The sequence below is a fragment of the Anneissia japonica genome, unplaced genomic scaffold (assembly GCF_011630105.1).
Source record: "Anneissia japonica isolate Jap-2015-1 unplaced genomic scaffold, ASM1163010v1 scaffold287834_len5846547_cov211, whole genome shotgun sequence".
Lineage (NCBI taxonomy): Eukaryota > Metazoa > Echinodermata > Crinoidea > Comatulida > Comatulidae > Anneissia > Anneissia japonica.
In genome coordinates, this window is record NW_022704992.1 from 3,722,951 (window position 1) to 3,747,360 (window position 24,410).

At 35.7% G+C, this 24,410-nt stretch overlaps 1 protein-coding gene across 1 annotated transcript; it reads right to left on the reverse strand.

Annotated features, from left to right (window-relative positions):
- Positions 1-2,161: 2,161 nt before the first annotated feature.
- Positions 2,162-23,289, reverse strand: LOC117105058 (ras-related and estrogen-regulated growth inhibitor-like). The gene is made up of 5 exons (XM_033246067.1): positions 23,186-23,289; positions 14,903-15,399; positions 10,176-10,232; positions 8,100-8,176; positions 2,162-5,751 (listed from the first exon to the last, which is right to left on the reverse strand). Exons 2-5 carry the CDS (start codon positions 14,997-14,999, stop codon positions 5,320-5,322), a joined length of 663 nt encoding a protein of 220 aa, XP_033101958.1. The 5' UTR covers positions 15,000-15,399; positions 23,186-23,289; the 3' UTR covers positions 2,162-5,319.
- Positions 23,290-24,410: the final 1,121 nt, after the last annotated feature.

The window sequence follows — 24,410 nt, forward strand, 5'->3', positions numbered from 1 at the left end:
TATGTATACTTTGTAGAGGCATCATGATGATGGGTGCATGTATATCCCGAATAATATAAAACAATACGAAGTTAATCAAAATAAAGATGAACACGGTTGACTTTTCAGGATATAGATAATTTATTTTACGAATATTTCAAGAGCTCCTGCTCTCTTCATCAGCGTTAACCGTACTGAACATATACTCAAAGTACTAACATATACATTAGGTGTGGTATTAACTATTAATAAATTATATGACAACAATGTAAGAATAGAAAAGCTGGAAATAAACTATAGCTGTGATGTCTAATAACAGTCAATGAATGTATAGCCACTTAGAATGCCAAGATCTTTATTAAGGCCTTGTTTATGGGTATTGAGGTGTAAAACCCAACGCATCTCAGCACATCTTCTGGCTTTCGTTGTTATGTAACCATTGCCTATAATAATGAATCGAAGGTTAGATTATGGACCATTAATAGGTCCATGGTTAGATATTGAGTGGCCTGTAGATTTTCTATCTTTATTCCTAATGTAGCTTTTATGATTGTTCATTCTCGATCTTATGCTACAACCAGTTTCACCTACATAATTACCATGGTTGCACAAATTACAAAAAATGAAATACACAACATTGGAAGCTGAACAGTCTAATATCGGGGGCCGTATACAGTGACTAGTGCCCGGTACTACAAACTTAATATCAGTATTGATGATAGTGCAAAGTTTACACCTTCTATTACCACATGGTCTGTTGCCCTTTTCCTGGTTATGAGCCGGGGATAACAGTCTAGACGACGTTAATAGAGACTTAAGGTTGTGGGGCTGGCGTTGAGCTAGTACAGGTATGCTTTCAAGAATGTAGCCACCCCTGTCCAAAGCCACCCAACAATGGATTATACCATTGTAAGGTAGGGGTGGACAATGGGGTGTTTGTCTTGATGCTGGTCTACAATAGGTTTCTGCTGCAGTGCTAGGAGTGTCTTTGTATCAGCTTTTGTGTATTATGAATTAGAAACTGGGTGTAGTCTACATAGGCCTAAACATCATCAGCTTCTCCTAATGGTGGCTTTATTCTGATTTCCGCTTTCAAATGAAGATTTAATAGTGGGGTCTACCTGAAGAGTTTTGTAGTCTTGTTTTAATGTGTTAGCAAATGAAGTAATCGTAGGGTTGTAATTAAAAATCATATGTATGCGATCAGAGGTAGATTTATTCTTGTAAGTAAGGAGTTCTTGGCGGGTTTTAGACGAGGCCTTTCTAATTGCTGATTTTATGAACTTAAGTGGGTAATGACATTTAAGAAAATGGCTAATCAACAATGAAACTTGCTTCTGGTAGTCGTCAGGTTCAGAACATATTCGCCTAAGGCGTAAACATTGACTGTAACAGATTTCTTTAACGATGTCGGATGGAAACTCTTGAAGTCAAGGTACTTATGGTTGTCAGTCGGTTTATTATACACAGAAGTACAAATTCGGCCATTATCTAATTTAACATTAACATCTAAAAACGCAATTTCCTTGTGAGAGTGCTCAATAGTAAACTTAATAGAAGGATGATAATTATTAATAAAAGACTTAAATTCTATAAGTTTATCTAAACCATGATTCCAAATGAAAAATACATCGTCTATATATCTAGAGTAATAGTCGGGTTTGTGAGTTAGATTGGCCATTAAATTCTCTTCAAGTTCCCACATGAATATATTGGCATAGCAATATGCCCATGGCAGTCCCTTTAATCTGTAAGTAATGTCTGTCTTTAAAAGTGAAGTTGTTGTGGGTTAAAATGAATTTAATAATGGCACATATATCGGCGGCAGGTTCACTAGGTGCAAATTTTCGGATGAACGACTCACAGGCGGCTAATCCTTGATCATGCGGTATATTGGTGTATAATGATGTTACATCCATGGTTACGAGCAATGCGTTTGCGCTTAGATTCGGTATATTGTTGATCTTGTTTAAGAAGTGAGTAGTGTCCTGCATGTAACTATCAATATTGGTAAGCATAGGGTTGAGTATGGAATTAACAAATCCTGATAGTCGTTCAGTTAGAGTTCCAATTCCCGAAACGATGGGTCTCCCGGGGGGTGAAACATGTGTGTGTATATATATATGTGTGTATATATATATATAATTATATATTATTTTCTCCAAATGGGTGTACATTTCATTTTACGATGCTGACGTAACCATAAATTCCGAGAAACATATAAACAGCGCCGCCAGACAGATTAAAATCAAGTCCACTGGAGTGTTTAAACACATTTCCGATTCATTACTGTCTCCGAAAGTAGCCGTAATTCCGTAGGTTCACTCGCGCATGATGTGTGTATAAGCCTTTGTCGAACTACGGTACAGAGTGCACATGTAATCTATCAAAAAGCATGAATGGAATTTTTAATACTGTATATATTCTGTTAACGTTCTGTTGGTGTTGAGACAGATTATTACCTCGACTTTTGACATACACATGCATAGGTGAAGCTATAAGATGGCACATAACTATAATTCATTATAATACATTATTCCGATCGGATTCATTACTGTCTCCGAAAGTAGCCGTAATTCCGTAGGTTCACTCGCGCATGATGTGTGTGTAAGCCTATGTCGAACTACGGTACAGAGTGCACATGTAGTCTATCAAAAAGCATGAATGGAATTTTTAATACTGTATATATTCTGTTAACGTTCTGTTGGTGTTGAGACAGATTATTACCTCGACTTTTGACATACACATGCATAAGTGAAGCTATAAGATGACACATAAAATAACTAAAATTATGCGTATCGCGTCATCCTTTAAAATGTAGCCCTACAATTAGTACTCATCTTCCAGGTATAAATGATCGTGTTTGTAAATGTGTAAAAATACCACTGACTTATAATTAAAAGTGCTGTACTCTCTCACGCGGTAACAACGTAGTCACTAGTTTGCTAACGTATACACATCTAAATTGCCTAATCCTTCATCAAAGCCAATAAAAATGCAAGTTCGACAAGAGAATGAATGTGCTCTCATTTTAATGAGAAATTGTCCTGTTTTTAGTTTTAAGTTTTTTTAAGCGCGATATATTTCCGTTATGTCGTATTCTGATTTCCTTTTTTAATATGCATAGTTTAAAAAATGAAGATACGCTGAAGCAGATACAGTAATTCCGAATTATTCATTTTACGGGACATCAATTCAACATCATGAAAAGATTCGACAAAATATATATATATTACTATTTGCAGTTCTAGGCCATGTTATTAATAAATATGCCGTTATGCTTGGTTCATAATCTCGAAGTTCGTCCATGTTGCGGACAGTAAAGTCGGTCACAAATATCTTATCTGTCATAACATGAACATGAACAGTGCTGTTAAAACATTGCCACCCGGCCTCCAAAAGAAAAAGCGGGGGCGAAACTACAATTAATTTTAATAGGATTTATGAAGTACAGGTATTGCATTTTAACGTTCCTAAGTGTGTATATTTATCATCAATAGTGTCCACGACGGCCTAAATGCATTTCCTCGTTCACGTTATGCCGATACCCGGTTGTATTTATTTTTACAGTAACACGTCATATTTTTGTGTTTAAGCTATTTCAATTGACCTACTGGGGGTTTGTTTTTTAATTTCATGCTTGGTTTATAGTCCAAACGGTCTTTTGCGAGTCTACAAATCATGAGGTAAATTAAACGCAATAAAACAATTTACCGAATACGAGGACGGATTCGCGCGTCTATGCAAATTTTCTACACGCTGCATGTACCTAGTGAATTTACTACCATAATGGATAACTCTTTAATTTCAAAAGTTGGACAGGATAGAAACGGGTTTGACAATAATTAATTCGAGAGAGACACGTTAAAATTAATGTACAACTTGTCATTGTAAGATGCTTTGGAATAACAAAAAGTCCTAGACGTCTGCACACGTATTATTGATGCAAATTGTATCGAGGAAATAGTTGTATTTGCCTAAAGGAAAACAATTTAAATTGTTTGTTCGTATATGTGATTTTTTTATGTTCTTTTATCACAATTACCAGTAGTTGTTTTGAGAATTGCTAGTTTTAATAATGCTATTTTTAGCACCAACTTGAATGAATACGGCGCGTTTCCATGTTTCAACAGCATGTTAGAGAATAGGTTATAAATACAATACCGGTATGCAAAAATACGATATTGAAAATTTTATTGAAAAAATAGGACGAATTTTACAACGCTGTACATATTTTGGAAACAATAATATAATTGAACACGTAATATGAAAACACAAGTTGAAAGGAGAACTTCGTTAGTACAAATAAAAATTACTACTGTACAATGAAAATAGATGTAATTTTATTTTATGTTGAAGAAAGTTCATAGCGCAAAAACGCAGTATACGTTTTCTTTTTAGTTTTTAACAGACCTGTATTAGAACATAGTGCGAGAAAACCGGAAAGAGCCAGCCCTTCCATCGTCCCCACTCCACTGCCAGTCGTTCTGCAACGCTTACCAGCAACATTGGTAGAAACAACGCAGAAATGCCTTGCTAAGGACAAACCATGTGGTCAGTCTCAGACGACTGACAAGTACACAAACTTCGTATTCGCTATAAAGCAGGGCCACGTGCGTTCTAATTCTCATGAAAATCGGTTGTTATAATAATTAACTGAAATTGCTATAGCAAAACATAAAACCATATACAGTAACTGACACTCTGCATTATGGTAACAGCTGTAGCTGAATGCCATGGCAACTGCTATTTCTCAAGGCCAACAGACAAGATTTCCTTGGATTACGGTACATCGTAAAAAATTAGTTCTTATTTAGTGTTGTTATTAATAGCATGATTAAATGTTTAAAGGCCTACTGTATTTGAAAGTACACATGCTTTTTGTCAATTAGCTATAGTAGCTACGCTTTATTAGGAGACACATTCTCATCAGATGTCTGTGGATTTTTCATTTCTGTTCTTTTCGGTTGAGCATTAGAGGAATAGGCCTTGATTTTCACAGAAAACACACCGTCTTTCGGAAGAGAGGTTTAAGCCGTTGGTTCAGCGTTCATTGTTGCCGTGTACACTTTAAAACGTTGTACTCTTCGGCAAAGATCAAGGGATTGTCTCCAAGTGTACTGCAGAATTTGCCACCGGGAAGTCCCCACTGAAAGTAAGTCTTCGGACTTTCGTTGGTCATCATTTACTTGGTGTGTTTCACACCAAAATATACAAACCAATCAAGGTGTAAATTCTGCGGACGATAATGATTGCACCTGTCTCACATAATAACTACTGCCATGTCTTTTTAAAGACAGCTGCGTTAATGTTTCAATGAAACTATAATATACCTTGGAATTATAGTGTGTATGTCCTTGCTCGTATATGCCTATCGGTAAAGTTTCTCAGCGTCTGTCTCAATTGCAGCCTAGCTGTAATTTTCTTTACTTTGGCGCGTTTTTCTGACCGAAAGATTTCCCTATACAGGTCCTGGAATGCATCGACGATATTCAAATAGCCGTCGCTTGCAGAAAGTTCATAATATTGTCCGCCTAGCTCTTTAGCAAAAAGAGCACCCTCTGATGAGTCTACATTTCGAAAATGGGACAAATCTGATTTGTTGCCAATAACAATTGAATGTGCAATTTTCTCATTTGGTTGCCTGATCCGAAGGATTCTGTCCCTTAATTCTTTCATGCAAACGAAGCTGTCCCGATCGGTTAGAGAAAACACGAAGATAAACCCATCGCACTTCCGTATCTGTTCTTGTCTTTCGTTGTCTTCACTGTCCTGTACAGAGATAACAAAATAATATAATATAATGTATGACATGTTCTTTAATGATTGAAGGCCAGCATTATTATTATGATAGGATGTAAGAAAGAAAAAACATATGATCATAAGAGCGACCTTGCCATCCAGTCTCCTAGGGTGAATATGCAATCCTAAAAACGTAAGGATTTTCCCAACGTAAGCGAGTCTGTTTTATGGCCTCCTGTATTAAGGTAAGCCTACATGCTTTGGCATTATCATCATCATCATCATCATCATCATTATCATGCTCATCAACATCATCATCACCTTCATCATTATTTCATCACCAACATCCTCATTATCCTCGTTACTATCATCCTTATCATCGTCGTTGTCGTCACCACTACAATACTACCACATGATCACTATTATCATTTATCATGAGCTTTATATTGTATTAAAAAATCGAAGAATGAATAACCATCCCATCATTATTATCACTATATACCATGGGTTTTATCATTTAATTATTATAAAGTCCATCGAAGAGCTGGGGTCGTAAGGTGTCAACAACCATTGTAATAATAGCGCTACAGCTTGCTGAACTTGGCTGCTATTTTAAGATTATTTATGTTGTCCAACTTATTGCGAAGAGAGGAATGTTTACCCTCCATGCCAGCTCTATAAAGATTTACGTCGATACTCTGACAACATAATTAATTGTAAGGAAGATCTGATATTGGAAAACCTGTGAAGGTATTTTGCTGCTAAATAACTGTATTATGTGTAGCGCTGCAAAATTATTACTATTAGGCTACCAAAGAAAATGTAATAATATGGATAAAAGTTAGAATGAAACGTTGATCACGTTGTCTGCATTTGAATGTCTCACTGACATACATTTTTTTTTTACAAGAACCAGTAAACTTTTGCCCAGGCTCAGTATTTTTTGCCAATTTCAGTCTTGAAATGTTCTTATTTTGTCCTTATTTTACACACTTTTCAAAGATTGACAATTATTATTGTACAGCAACTGTACTGTATAATAGAGGATACATAGTCAAAAATACTGCAGATAATGTAAGCCTCACAAATAAGACCAAAATAAGTTGTTGTTTTTTTCCATTAAAAAAAAAACCCCGCATTTGACATTTTACCTCAGCCTCAATTTGTTCTTATTTTGTTCTTATTTTTAAGCAATTTCAGCCTCGGATCCGAGTTATTATTATTTTTTTTTAAAGTGTTACTTGTTTTTCCTTTATCCAATTTTAGTGACTCAAACAATAATAAACAATAGCCTACTACTTACAAAAAATAAAACAAAACAAATCAACTAAACCAACTGACATAACAAGTGGAGAGATGTAGAAGGACAAACATTCTCGAATCTTTAGTGCCGTTTGAACAGAAAAGGATAAACCTATTATTTCATTCTTATTCTTGCTAAAAATGCAATCTTGAAAGCTATTAGTACATCGCGCAACCCAATTTATATCATTTGCTCATCGTTAGAGTTCGCAATACTGTATGTCATATTTAGCCTGGAGAGCAACCTAATAATAAAATAATTCATCATTTTTTGAATTCGAAATTTCGTTTTGTTCGGTAATGAAGGAATAATAAGAAATATTGCGGTTAATTTATCAGACGTAAATCGATACAAATAAAATCTAATCACTCTATTTATCTTTTATAATGAAAATTAATTTGTTAGCATGACTTGAATTTTTAAAAATGCAAACAAGATCAAGCCCGCTCAATCAGGCATATTATTTTTTTTCACCATTGAGTAAATTTTATATTTTTCGTTTTAACAACAAAAACCATCAATACAAATGAACGGAGATGTTTTGGCACAGCGCTTACTTGGTCATTAATTACGGCCGTTGTTGAAATGTGCCATCGTTTAAAATCAAATGTTATGACTTTGGCAACGTTGCATTGTTCATATTGGCATAGTGATCGTCATATGTCGGAATGCTTATTGCCTTTTTTGATCTATGTAAACAGTTATGCATTATAACGATAAGTCACTTGTTATCACTGATGACGTCGTTGTTGATTGCGCGCGTCATGTCTAACTATGGTAGGAATCGGCAGCCAATCACCTAATCATATTCGCGCGTTATTTGAATGGGGTACGTACTGCCTCTCCACCAATTACATGGCCGAAAGCTCATCATGTTTATTATATTTTCATATTTTTAGAGGAAGGATGAATACAAGATTAAACATTTTGTCGTAAACACATAGGGGACTGTCCCTTTTACACCTTCAGTAATTACTTAATATCAGTTGTATCAACATACAGTCACGCATAGCAAACATAGATGCTTGCATTGTTTCTAATTTGCATTGTTGAATAGCTAAAAGACCGGACTTACGTTATCACCTGCCGTGTCCCAGAGTTTCAAGAGTATCGACTGGTCATCTATCTTCGTCATATGGCTGTAAACAGACTCTGAAACGATATGATTGAACCCCGGTGAACTATTAAGTAATGCGTTATTAAAACCTCACCATAGCTATATATGCACTAAATCAATTAAATAGTGTACACATATTCAGGATGGATGATCCCATCTTCAGAGAAATAGGCGGTCAGAATTTAAACCACCGGGGTCAGACTTCCGTTACTTTGAATCAAACCCATTATACTAAGCCGGATATAAGCCCCGTCTTGTCCAACATTTTCTAAATATCAGTGTTAATTTGATGGTTTGGATTTACCACAGCTACTAATTTGTTCTTTGGGTTAAACTGTCGTCTATTACTTCTGCTCCATTAAGTAATTGCGCTCATTCAATCTGCGTTAATATTAACGTCACTCACTAGTTTATGTACAGGCTTAAACACCAGTTTCCTTCATTGTTATCTCTTGCTGAGATTTAAAACGAAAAATTTAAAAAAATGGAAGCAATAAGCCAGTTCAACAATATTAATTTTCATCATTATAAGCTATAACCATTATCTTTAAACCGCATATCGGTTGACGCTGATACGTGGCGTCAGTGGCGCCATCACTGTTTGTTGCGCAACTCCAAGCTCAGCACGTAACACCGCACGCGCCATGCATCACTGGCTTGTTGCCACACAGTATTATCGTTATTATCATCTTTATTAACATCATTATTATCACCACCACCACAATAATGTCACCATTATCAACATCACCATTATCATCTGAATTTTATTAACATCATCATCAAGCTACTCGCTTTCATTGGTTTTTGTTCATTAGGTATTATATCACAATCGTCCTTTACCGTACTTATCCTCATCAACGCCATTGCAATTTAAATTGCGTTTAATCGACTACGGTACACTGACCACATATAACACAAACATCTAATCTAGCCATACACTGATGAATCCATCTGTTTCGTAATTAATGTAGTCATTATTTGTCATAAATATTCATTCATTTAATTGTATCGTTGTCATGAACTCATTTAAAACCACATTCATCAGCACTTTTTCTCATAATGTAGGTTCTCTGCTTATAATTTGTTATATAAACTTTTCAACAACGATGCCAGCAAAAAAGTTGATCTTGATCCAGCGCATAAATGTCAGTCGACAATGACAAAGTAATATCTAATCGCATCCGAGCTGCAGCAGTGTCTACAGCTGCTGTGGTAGACAGACCTATTGATCCCATTCATTGCACTAAGTGGCCTATCACGAACACTAATCGGGTCCGAGTGGATAGAGACCGGGACCAAAATAGGTCTATTAAATCACATAAACACGGTAGGGCCTACTTTTTTTTCCTGGTAATCACAATCCGGAAATGGCTAATCGTTCTTTGGCCATAGCTTAAGACGGTACGATATGACAGAGGATTTTTATTGTGTAGATTTGATGTAATTATAGGGCTAGGTCTATTTTGATTTCCGTATATTTTTTTTTCAGTTTTCCTGTTTGTGAATAATAAACAATTACCTAGGCTTATCAGGCGATAGAGATGTGCTCGCTTTTGACAATAATATTTCCAGCCACAGACAATACGAACCAATCCAGAGCAAAGCTCTAATCCGCTAAAGATCGTTTATTTTCAGTGCAAATTTTCCTCGATGATAAATACTTGTGTTGTTTATTACTGACTTTCAGAATTTTGTGTCTATTTTTGAATTAAATGAAATGTCTTTAAGAATACTACCGGTAGTAACAACAACAACAACAACAACAGCAACAGCACCAGCACCAGCAACAGCAACAGCTACCGCTACTGCTACTGCTACTACTACTACTATAATTACGGGTAATAAGTCTTCTCGGATAAGGACTTCAAATTGTAGGCCCAGTACATCCTTCAAAAAGAGTAGGGGGTTACCCCGGTGTACCGGTTCATCAGGGAGGCTTATATGCCATGTAGGATAGTGATTAAGTTCGCTGATTGGCATATCCTTGGCGCTCGTGCCAAAAGAAATGAAATGCAAATATCGGCTTATACTTACCAAGCTGGGGGTCATAATCGCCGATGAATCTGTGTGTTAGATACCTCACCACTATTGCTGAAAAATAAACACAAACGTTCAATCGTTTGAAACTTAGCAGTGTTTGCCAACACGTCACCTTGTTAATAGGTACCGGTACGGTATATTGAAGAGCTATTTTGTTTTATAAGCTGTTGTAAAGCGCATAAATGCACTTCGTAATTTTTCAATGTTCATTTTTTATTTTTATCTCTCTTTGTATAATGTTTATATAAACAAAGCATTCTTTACAAAATTCGTTATTTTTTTTCTTCAGTCAATATGAGCAAGTCAGGAATGTTGGTAAAACAAAATTGTGTAAATTAATACAGTAATGACTTTTACATCTTTCAAAAACATGTAATTCATTCTCTGTTAAAAACAATATTCAAATCTTCCATTGAAGAACAAGTTTTTCTGAAGAACATATTATTATATAGCAGTTTAAAATAGAACTCGTCTTTTCTTTGATTTGTAAGAAGCTAATCATTTTCCTACTCTATCTGTCCATCGAGATATTCGTTCTCCCATCAGAACACGACACATTCAAAATCCGTGCTCGGCAAATATATTATGCAGCTTATTTTTCGTATGTTCTTATGTGTGTTTACCTTGTTATCGTTACAAGTATAATAATAACACAAGTCATTCTCTAGAAATGGCTATTTATACACAAATTTTAAAGTTTGATCCTTGTTATTGACATCGTGACTAAATTTATTATCGGAGTTGACGATTTAAAATGAGTCGAACATCCGCGGAGAAAAAATATTTACTTGTATTTATTATATTTGTGTAGGTAAATCGAAAATGATATAACACCACATGCATGATCTACTTTTGGATATATTTTCATGTGGTGTCCTTTCGTTGGTACATTCAAGACTTCATAAACACCACCTTATATAAGTGGGATATGTGTCATTGGAATGCTTCTCTGCATGATTAATGTTATTATTGATACCTAGAGGTCCATTATTCATACTGTACTGAGTGATCCGGTATGCCTAGGCCTACAGCACAGGCGCCAATATCTAAAAAGAGTCTACATAAATCATGCTCTGCATTCCTTTTTATTTGATTAACAATGGGAAGTATTTTTATGAAACTCATTAAAACTAGAGCAATTTGGCATCACTCATGTGAGTCCCAAATGAGAAGTAATAAAATGAAATGAAGTAGAATTTCGCGGATCATGTCTTAAATGTTTGTCTAAATTCAGTCGATGCAACAGGTGCACAGGTGGGACGAGGGTGCTTCATTCATTGTCCCTTATGTGTAATTTTTCATCCAGGCAGAAATTAATGTATATCAACTTTAACATTTTATGTAACACTGTGATTCTTATGTGTAAAGATAAGCATTAAACACGTGAGCGAATTGATTATGTGGAAATGACGGATTCCAAGTGATGTCCAAAAGGGGGGGGGGGGCCCCGAAAGGGGGGCCGAAATTTGGGCCGATCGAGACAACAATGTCCTAGGGGGTCCGGGGGAATGCCCCCGCGAAATATTTGTGTTCTAGACGCCCGAAAATAACATTTGAGGCGTTCTGGGCTATCATTTTTTTTTTCTTTTTCTTTCTTTTTTTCTTTCTTTTTTCTTTTTTTACCTCCCAAAAGGGGGAGCCGGGGCCGCCCCCCCCCCCCCCCCAACCCCCCCCCGGGGGGGGGGGCCCCTGGTCTACGTGAATTGGCATTTAATTGGAAATTTTAAAACGCGTTGACATTGGAATGATATGAAATTACATTTTCTCGAGTAGCAGGCCTACATCTAATGAATACCCCCTTGCTTACAGACGTCCACCTGTCATTCTAGCGATGGGTGTTAATAACAATTGTGAAAAGAAGGATTTTGCCATTGAGTTTGAAATTGTTTACATGATCGTCTTAAACGATGCTGAAAAATACTATATGCCTATGTTTATTACTTTAAACACCACTAGGCCTACGTAGTTTTTATTAACTGCCTCACTGAAAGACTCCCTATTAATGTCTTACTGACTGACCGACTGGCTGACAGTGGCTGATTGATGACTGACTGACAGACTGACTGACTAACTGATCGACAGACGAACTGAATATTGGCACTGACTGAATGACGGCCGACCGGCTGACCTACTGGACTGACTTTGTGACTGACTGTTGGACTGACTTTACTCTGACCAGTGACTTATCAAAAAGAAATGTCTCGGATAGCTTATACTGTACAAGGAACAGGAAATACAAGTCTAAGTTTGGCCCTGCCACAGATGCTCAGATAAAAACAGTGACTTCCTAGTGGTAGATGCAGCTCATAAACTGGAATTGCCAGTTCGCGAAATTTAAGACTCACATTAACTGGACTGATAAACCTTTTAGAGAGCAATGATTAACACTTGATGGATCACCTTGGTTACCTGATCTAGTTTCTGCGTCGATGTATCAATTTTACGTTAAGTCTGATTCACTACGTCTGAACCACCAACCGTCTACCGAATACATTACGCATACGTTTCCCCAGAATGACAAGGCGAATGGGATTGACTTATGATATCGATTTTTACTTACAAAATAGGCATATTTATAGTTTCCGATATTATTTTTATACGAAAACAAGGATAGTAATAATGCAAAGAACTTGCCTAGCTAGAACCATCCCGATCCTATGGCCTGCCGATAAGTTTAGATGGAGCGATGCACCTGACACGTCATCTCAAATTTAGTTTAGAGCGTCTAAGTAACGGACGCGCACGAGTTTTTTTTCGTAATTTCAAAAGTGAGATTATGTAACTGAGTATCGAAAGGTCCACTGATTAAACTCGGATAGGATAGTATAATACATACTCCAAGTATCGAAATGCACGCCATCGTGTCGGGATTCAATATTTCGACATTAATTATGTCATCATCAGGATGAGTACACTGTATGCTAAATCAGTTCTCAACTTAAATTATATAAAATCGGTAAACTTGTCCTTAAATGATTCCTATTAGTGCCTATTAGCTTCAGTTTAATTATGCCTAGGCCTATTGCAAAACACTATTCCTGTGTTTAATGAGTCCTATTATTAGTTTCACTTTATTTAGGTCTTTTTTTCCGGATAATATTTGTTTTAGTTTAAAAGTGGTAAACATGTTTGCCTTTTTGAGTTCAGGCACTTTTTGGCCGTTCAGAATGTTTTTTTTAAAAAATAATAATAATAATAATAATAATAATAATAATAATAATAATAATAATAATAATAATAATAATAATAGTGTAGTTTTATATAGCGCACATATCCATCTAATGTAAGATGCTCAGGGCGCTTGAAATGTGGACCAGTCGTGCACATCATGTTCAGGCAATGCTTAATGCTACTTAATACACAGGTGTGATTCTTAAGAAATCATGTACAGTATATTCATGTTCCATGTACGAGCTATAGCGTATAGATACCGTTGGCTTACGTAAAATTCAAGTTTAAAGTAGCGTTTCATGCTCATAAACGCGCTAACACAAAATGGTCGAACATAGCGTGCTTTAGTTGCGTGCACAACTTCGCGTGCTCTGATATTTTGCTCAAGTTACATTTTTAGACTGTTGCATATTATGAGCATTGAGTTTTGTGTCACTGTATTGTGCACAAGTATCTACGAGTGTTGAAGTTATAACGGTACTCAGATATCGTAGTTGCCTATAAACCCAAGCTGCGTGCTCACATGTCGTGGAAGCAGCTGGCTGCTTAGTTTTCGTAAAGAAAGTACGTGCTTCTAACGCCACAGAAAAAATCGGTGTGCTCACCTATCGCGTACTCATACTGCGTGTGTTTCACATGCTCAATCGTCCTGCTTAGATACGCGCTAAGTTAGAATAGATCGGTAGCGGATACAGGAATTTTAAATAAAGGGGCTCCAGGGAGGAACTTTTTAGAGACGGAGGTTATCCCCTTAGCCCCACCATGGTTGTGGCTGAGTAAGAAAATTTATGATTATGGCACCTCTAGATACAGGAAATAGCACTCTCGTACCTAAATATAATTATCATTTTCCTTTTTTCTCCGTTAAAAAAATAATTTTGAAAAGGCCCCTTGAATCCGCCACTGTAGATTGCTGAATGTAAGTTTGTGCCTGCGTGTAGCTCGAGTATCTGTAAAGGTAATAACCGATGCAGTATGAAAATACGTTTGAAGAATTATATCTTAAGCCCCCTGTGGACCCTACGGTAATCGAAGCGTTTAAATCAAGTGATGCGTTCTCAGAAACACAGAGTGTTCATCAACGCAAACATGTTTGAGCTCCCATTTTGATATACAATACTTGTAGTCGCCGTCATCATCATCATCATTATCATCACTAGGCCTACTACCATTACTATTAGTACAAGCTTGTGTTTTGAGCGTAGCTCTAGCAACACCGATGACAACATCTACACCCCATACAATGATGGAATTATAACTTGAACCACTCATTGACTCTGGTAGTAATCGAGGATTTAAATCGTGACTTGGCTCCAGAATAACTTGTATTCGTACAACAGCGCAAACATTTTTTCCCCCGATGTCCTCTCATCATCCTCACCCTCATCATCATCATCATCATCATCATCATCATCATCATCTTCTACTTCTTCATCCTCATCATGAATAAAACTACGGCAAGGTGCAACAAAGGGCTGATTACATAGGCCTAGTATAATAATAAGCTACATTAGTGAGATTTTCTGATTGCAGATTGATAAACATCTTACCAGATTTTCCAACACCATCTTGGCCCACGACCATAAACAACATTTCTTGTGGATATGTTTTTCTTGAGCTCGCCATTGAGATGGATTCCTGCTTCATAAGTCTGAAAGAGCTGGGCTGTTTCCACGCCTGGTTTGTCTAAGTGTGGCTGCGTGATGTCTACAGAAATGCACGGTAAATAATGGTAGCGTGCTCCAACTCTCCAAGGGTCTGCGCATAAAATGGGATAGACCGACAAACTACAAAGTTCAAATTCAGCACATCATTAAGTGATACTGCCACAAAACAATCATTATTAAGAGATATTGAGAGGGACGGCTCTGTTATAAACTGGATGAAAACTGCACGTACCACCTTGTGACGCAAGTTCGTCAATCTTGCTGAAGACACCGTGAGTTCATCCTAAACTTGACAGTCTACAAATGGTCACGCCCACTGTTGCGCTATCAAACTTGATTGACAGCTAGATTTAAACACCATGTGAAGATGGTGATCCTCTCTGAAACGTAATATAATGAATCGTTATTACGATTACGCATAACAATGTGCGGAGACGAGTAACATGTGAAATGACCGCCTGTATGGGAGCGAATGAATGCTTTCCTCGGTAAATAAACTCTCACAGTTAATATGGCACGCCCTCACACGTTCCATCATTCCTGCTGATTAATCGTAATCATCAGTGCACACGTATGGTAACACATGTAGCACTTTATAATAATTGCTTTTTTGATGTTTGGATACTGTTATAACCATTGTGCATTACCGTTTAATCGTGTTTTTCATACTATCCAGGTGCGTGTAAATTGATCATATATTTTGATAAGATGGAAATAAAAATCTTCACAACAGCTAATACGCTCGAATTTTCGCCCTTTACCTTAATTTGATGATTTTATTACGGTGGTGGCATACAATATTCTCATGATTATATTAATATGAAAAATATATTTTAGGCCACACTCACTCTTGCTTCTTTCGATTCTCGCCACATGCTGTGATAGCGTTACGTAATTTACATAATACGTGCGGGCTGACTATTAAATGGAAACATGACTATCTTGTGAGAATATCCGAACGTAGCCGCAGTTTGGTATGCCACAAATGCAACAAACATCAATTATGCTGTATATCCAACTACATACTGGTACCCTTTCAACCTTTCGATATTAACACTAGGTTTACGAATTATTAACACCGCATGGTGACCGACAACTACATTTGTGAACTGTATATTAAGACTGACATTAACAACCCCCTACCCCACTTTCGTAAGCGTTATTTTCAATGCTTCTGTTTTAGCATCATTTGAAGCGGTAGATTAACATTCTCTCTAAATCACGTAACATAATCGTAGTTTATGAGCTTGGCTAACGGGAAGTTAGCACACGTTATGTTTGACAAGAGAAAAATAATGCTTTCACGTGCGCCAAACACAACGAAAGAAACAAAAAGGTTTTGATGGATAGTTTTACGCACGTTAAAGATTTATACCGCCTCTCTTCGAAGAAAATTTGACTTCTTAAAGTACTTGCAACAACAATTATGAAAAGCCTAATCATATTACTTTTACAAACGAACTCGACCCCATTTATGCAATGTTTGATAAACAGTCTCGAAATCGGTTGATTAGGAGAAGTGATTAAGTTGATTATCAAGATACATTCGATTGGTAATGCTATTTCTGCTCAGGGACATGTTAGTTACATTAACGACCTACGCACTAGCTGCCTGTGTGGAACATTACAATAGCTATAACATTTGTTTCAATAAAACCAGGACGTACCGGTAACCTACCTTTCCACCCAAAATCACACCTGCGCAGATGTGCGCCTATTATTTCTGTTGAGTTTCCAGAGTTACAACTAAACATTCAGATGGATATTCCGTTTCAAACACAGCCCCTAATACAGTGCGAAATTTGCACAGTACCTAAGGTTAGATTACATTTTGGGACGAAACTGATACTCAGTGAATTAAAATCGATAGATTTTAATAATAAATAAAATGCGTAAATAAAAACCTAATTAGATATTTTCAAGTTATACAATTGACATGTGCATGCAACATGTGCTTAAGACTGTTTTCATATCAGTTGATGAGGGCGGGCTACATACAATACTGAACTGCAACATTTCAAACATAAAAATGTTTAACATTTACATAACCATACTCATAACACAAACATAGTACCTTACTGTATGAACAAATACGTGAAACGATACACTGTTCTTTAAACAAATATTTACCTAAATTCTGTTTAAACTATTAAATATTTGACCATGTTGTCCATATTCTGTATTGCAGTAAATTGAAATGAATTTATTATAGTTGTATAGATACTGTTTCATGTGATGATGATGATGACGATGTTTTTGATGGTGATGATACATATAATACCATACTGATATTCTCTGTTTTACATGATTTAATTTATCAACGTTAACCATCAAATTTTTTTAATGTCAACCGTTACCACCAGCCGCAAAAAAGAAAATTATTAATAATACATAGGCTCTAATTTATTTTACAGAGCATCGTCAGAGAAATAGGTCGTTTCATTTTTACGATTAGGCCCATTGTGACCATGGAGAGGTAGATTCGAAATAAAAGATCTGTGAGATAAAGCCTCCTGTTGTGATTCAATCAATTGCATCCTTCCAATTGTGAAAACGAAACACCTGCAATCGTTTCTGGAGAATTTTACATCGGGCCTAGCGTGCATTTTGCGGTAAACTTTTCATAACATTAAGACAACCAGTTAAGCTCTAAATTGGTTCTCTCACTCACATACAAACATACGTCATAATGAACCTTTTCGGAGTGTTAATTATTTGTGCTTAATTAGAACACGTCTCAATATTACGCAGATGGATGTCCATAAACACACAAGTTTACCTATGTTCACGTATGTTTACGCTGTTGTTTTGTGGAACTATGGCAACAACATAAAGGCAAGAGGGCTCAGCGGAAAGGCCCATTAGTTTTGCGCCCGCATTTTTCCATCTTAATACACTGAAAACGAAGGCATCATGTAATCATTATTGGTGTTATACAGCCATATTTACGATAATACGTGTTCATTACTGTTTTATAAGAACGCATTTTATAAGAATACTGAGGCTGAAATTGCTTAAAAATTAAGAACAAAATATGAGCAGAGGCTGAGGAAAAATGTCAAATAATGTTTTTTTTTTAAAAATAGAAAACCAACAAATCATGACTATGATGACTATGTAATACTCTCCATAATGCAGTACACAAATATGAGAACACTGAGCGTGGGCAAACTTTTACTGGTTCTTACAAAACAAGTCTTGTAATCTCGAAAGCTTCGATGAGGGCAGTATAATAGAGGCAGTAGTGTATTGGACCTAACGGCCACCCAAACATAAAATAATCTATTAAATTAGATTTAGTCAGTGAGTATATCTAATTAAGAATCTATTTATCAATCAGCCGAGCATTCCTAGAGCTCCTCATCGGAGCTGAAAAAAGGTGTCCTGTAAAGGCACGCTAATTACACTGCTATACGTTGATTTATAACAGAACTTCTATAATTTAGTATTAATGTACGACTGGACCTACTAACTTTAAACGTCTTTTTAGTTCAACAATAATCTTGAAATTTATGGAGCTTGCTGTAAAAAAACAACGAACCATTTTGTCATTTAACATTTTTTGTCATTATTTTGTTTACTAATCTTTAGTTCGATGAAGACTGTCAGATTGATATTGACATGTTTAGTTAGTTTAATTGAATTTGCCAATTTCAACTCCAAAATAACCTTTAGAGTAATTTCTTAAGCACAACCCGAAACTGATTTCATCGGTTTTACAAAACTGATTTCAATGAAGTTACGAAAAGCTAACACTGACGTAACATAATTTCAGTAGAACTGTGAACAAAACATGTGTAGAGCAGCTTATAATAATAATAATAATAATAATAATAATAATAATAATAATAATCATCATCATCATCATCAGCATCATCATCATCATCATCATCATCATCATCATCATCATCATCATCATCATCATCATCTGAACTGACAGGACATATATGTTTGGATTGGATTGGATTTATTCAATGTAAACACCACGGATAGCCCACGAAATTATTTCCAGTGGGGTCCTTCTGGTGGTAATTGGGCAGTACACCGGGAGACAATCCCCTACTCTTTTTCGAAGAGTGTACTGCGTTCTTTAACGTGCACATGGGCTATAATGCACACGGGAGCAACGGCTTAAACGTCTCATCCGAAAGACGGTGCGCTATTATAACTTGTATTTCAGCCCTCAAGCTGAAACACAAGGAGAGGCAGCGATGGGAATTAAGCCGGGGACCTAGAAATATCCACGGTTCAGCGCACACACGGTGGTTACCACCAGATTAGCCGACTGAGCTAAGCTGCTCTCTCATAAGTTTCCTCTATGCAATTAGTTGAAGTAATTCTAAACTGATGAATTAATATAGGCCTAACTGCATCACCTAAGAACTACTGGTAATTATTTAAATATTATTTAAACCTGCTATTGTGTGATACATAAATGGAGATTGAGTTTCATTGATATTGGCGGATCTGAACTTGTTGGAGTTCATTATTCGAGAAAATAATTTGTTCCAGATTTATGTAAATGTGTCATATGCTCTTAAAGTATTTTAGTACGAAGGTTACTCTAACGCTGTCTATATAAACGTGTACGGTACTGCGTTTCCCAACAGTCAACTCAAATTTGTATACAGTAATTATATCATGACTCTATTAAATATAAGTTTGAACCTTAATTACTTGAGTCAATGAAGTAATTATGGTTGACGGATGATATAGTAAGGTTGAAGTAGGTCTAGCTTCTACATTAGATGGTAATGGTTGGGGATTTGTATGGCGCATAATATGGTATTTATGCGCTGAAAGCGACATTAACAGACTACTAAACTTCCACATTTTCTCTTCTAATTTGTTTGAGTCAATCTTTTGATATATTATAAACACTACACGGGGTAACATTTAGCTAATCTGTAAAATAATAATAATAATAATAATAATAATAATAATAATAATAATAATAAAAATAATAATAATAATAAATAAATAAATAAATAATAACATGTGTGAGCACATGCTTACTATCGGCTTTTTATAATAAAAGAACGCAAACATTTCAGCACTTTTCTATCGTTATCTATTATGTCTTTGTTTGAGCAACGGCAACCTTTGCTTTCCGACGAGGACTAAATCCGTAACATCTCTCTAGCTTTTAAAAACATGGCGAGCTGACCAAGAAGACGACGCTCTTATGGTGTCTGTTAATATTTGCCAATTTTTCTAGACACAGCAGCTACCAGAATTACCAATAATATAACCATGTTGCCTCTCAGTACTAAGCGAGGACATCTTTGGTGGCAGACACATTATATCTGTCCATTGACCGGAGTTCATACTGTGCACTTTCAAAATCTCGTTATAGAATAAGTTAAAAATAATTGACAGCTTGTTGAGAATTCCTTCAAGAATACGAGAAATGTAGGTATTGTAAACACAAGCTTAAAGTCAACATTTTACGTATCTGAGTATTCGTTACCGTTTTGTTTTTCTCACTTTCCTCTATTTGTGTGGTTGTTTTATACGATCCGTTTAATTGTTGAGCGCAGCACACGTATATTTGCTCTACATTTCGATTCAGTGATAGCGAGCTCATGCTTGTAGTTTTCTGTGTGTTGGTATTTTGCGATACGCTACTTCAGTAGAAAATATCAGTAGAAACAGTTTCAGTTAAATTAATTAAATTAAAAGCTCTATTTTAACTAATCCATGTAGGCCTATTTACCTTTTTGTATTTGTGTTTTATTTCACTTAAGTTAACATTACGGTTCAACATAGACTTATTGAACGTATATCACTTAAGGTTACCGTATCTTCGTGTACCGGTATATATTATTTTTATTCGTTGCCATTACATTAACATGGAGATTTTAGTTTGACTTGTTTTTCTTTTTTTTTTATCACGACACAACGTTCGTCTTCATTCTTTCCTAAAATAACGAGAACGTATTTATTGACGAAACCAATTTTGAGGTGTACGCAGGCAATTCATGTGAATACATAAAGGAATCACTCCATTTTTCTTGCAAAATGTTCTTGAAGGCATCATTGGAGATGATTATTTTTGGCTTACGTTTGTGTTAACCCAGATTCTGTTACGAATTATCTGTCTCAAACGCTTATTCACACAACAACACTCAGCTGGTGGGGTTGTTCTGTGCACAGAACGAACCCATCTAATGAATATGGACATACCTCCCAGGCTAAATGTATTTACAGTAGTAAGAGAATGGGCTGTCGTACATATCAACAACATAGTTAAAAACCAAAACAATTAGGTATGCAAAATACGAAAAAAGAGGAAATAAATTCCGAATTGCACACAGAAAAAAAGGTCAGCAATTGTTTAACGTCATCGAAAGTCATATCATAAGTCGTGACGTCATGGACACGAATTGGAACCTAATAAAATCAGGCACACGCATGGAGTAACGTATTCTTTCTATCTCGATGAATATAATGGGTCATTGAAAAAAAACCAACATAGTTGAAAAATGATGAGTATAAGCAAAATATTTATATTTTAAATTTGTAATCAAGTCATTTAGCGCGGTTCAGATTTTGATAAGCCATCCTATACGGTACCGTATAACATTGAAATTTTAATATATTTTTAATCATTATAGTAAATTAATTATTCTATGTTTTACATTTGCATTTATTATTATTATTATTATTATTATTATTATTATTATCATCATCATCATTATTGCTTTCATTCCGCATATTCAAACCAACAGCGATAGTAAAATGCCGAAGAATGAAAATAAATAAGGTCTAGAATGTTTTATACTATGTATTTCTCTACAACAATGTCGGAATGTGTCAAATCTATATATTGATACCGAAATGATTTAAGTTCGTCGGGTTTGCATAACATGCAAACTCAATTTTTCTTGGAGGTATATTGACTTTCTCGATATCTCACATCCTAAGTTGACATTTCATACAATGAATTTTTTAGTCTATATAACTAGTATAATGTTACATTTAATCAAAACATAATCTTTGATGATAGTATCGCGTTTCCTGTTCATCTGGTAAAACGTGCTTCGTGACGTCGCATGCTTCATCAAGACAGTTGCGTAGCCAACCCTATTTAATTAGGATTACAAGCTAGTTCAATTTTATGTCTTACTTTGTTCACAAAAGTTTTTATTTTGTAATCTCAAGTTGAAATGAACATATTAACGAGAAAAATATATAGTTTTGTCGCTTTTTGTGTGTGCAATTATTGGGATCACTTGTTCTTTCGTAAAGACGTGAGCAAATATTTATACGTCCTAAAAAAAAGGAATGTAATAATACAAATCACTTCAGACATTAGTAGCATCCGCCCCCTTAGTTGTCGATATAATTATAATAATTATACAAATGTGCTGAATATCAATACAACGAAGAGGAGAAACTCTCTTGGGTAATACAAATTACGATTAAAGGCACTGCCTACGTAAATCATATAGTTGTAATGATCGTGTGTCCCTATATTTATGGTTATTATCCATGTCTTCTGAAACTAGCAGGTGTAGAAATAATTGCGGATGTAGTTATTAGACACTACAAAACATTAAGCAATCTCTACACAGATCTTTGAAAGATGTATGGTATTTATAGGAGCAATTGCAAATATATTCTAGAGGTTTGTTTTTGTAAGACTCATGATCGTTTTTCATAAAATAATTTCGTAATTTAAATTCGTAGGCAGCATTTCTGGATCTATTTCAGCACTTAATTAAACATTTTTTCAATAAAAACAGGATATTAAAAACACTCTCCCCATTCCCTTTACACTTGTTGCGCTACTTACCATGTGCAATTGTGCATGTGTCCTCTTTAATTATTCCTAAATAGGAATATTGTATTGCCAAAGGGAGGAGAAAAAACAAAATTCTATAATAATTGTATAGGATTTTAAGAATTTTAGATCATTACTTTATTATGTATTGGTGGAGAATCCTACCAGAGCAGAAGCTAATACCTTGGTAATACTCCAACAACGATTATACAAAAGTTATGAAGCTGGAGTTGAGAGAAACAATTGCTTCTTACTGAATTGTGACCTATGACAAAACATAAACCGAACAACCAAGCTACAATTTGCAAAAAAAAAGTAGGATTCCTAAATGAACAGACTGTTTTTTGAGTTATGAGAATACAGATTAATATTAATCTCACCTGTGGAGAGATTATGAGCCTTACAGTAATATCTGATAAGTAGGCCTATTCGAGACGATTTCTGGCTCTCGGGCTCCCAAACTGAGGTCTGTAGCCTTCTTCACGTTCTTGGAAAGTGACTGAAAAATGGCGCAGCTCAGGAGTATCATTGTAGACGCACACCTGGGGATCTGATGGTAATCATAATCTAACGCATTTAATAATTATACCGGGTAACTAATGTGTAGAAACAACATCTACTGGGAGAGGTCAGTTGTGTAACGATGACCGCAATTAATATTACTGTACACGGATATTCGCACATATTATCTCTATTATGACATTCTATACGAGTTTGTTTTGTTATATGACGACTTTAAAAACCGGCAATGTACCTACGAATACTCAAATTGCAAATTATAGTAATACAATCCTCAGAAATATTATTCATCTTTTCAAGTTTATATAAAGTATTGTAGACATGCTTTCATGATTGAATCGTTGAACCGTCAGTTCGGTACAACTTCAAGATAGATAAACTAATTAATACTTACTTAATAGCTTATTAAGAAATTTAATTTGATTTATACTTAATTCTTTCCGTTCTCTGTTTGAGGATTGGATGCCACAACTTGACCATTTATCACTGTTCTCCTATTGCAAAATGATTGCTCCCTGGTATTGTTTCATCAAGGGATGTTACTAATTTTCTTGGTACAATCTTCTGTAGACCCAGGCGGTAGATCTGGGTTCAAATCTTGCGGGTGGGGTGGGAGAGAGGGGAGGGGGTTGAAAATGTTTTCAAAAAACCCTAAAAAATAAATGGGGTCTTTCCCTGGAAATTTTTGATTCTTAGATGGCGGGAAATGAGCTTTCCAGACTTCTGATGTGTCTTTTAATAACTTTTAAGTTCTTCAAAATTCTAGGTTTCCCCTCTTGAAAACAATTTTATGAATCGATGAACCCCAAAGAGAATGGGGTCCGGATTCCCCCGGGACATTTTTATTTCTAGATGGCGGGAAATGAGCTTTACCGACCTCTGATGTGTCTTTTAATGCCTTTTATAAGTTCTTCAAATTCAAGGTTTAACATTTAGGTAAATTCTTCTTATTCTTATTAAAGTACAATCTATTATTTGTGCATACATACAGAAAAAAAATTTGAGTAGTTGCGTACGTATTCTTTTTTCCCATGAATTGAGGATCCCTGAAAAGGAAGGGGGTCGTGGTCCTCCCCAGGGAAAATT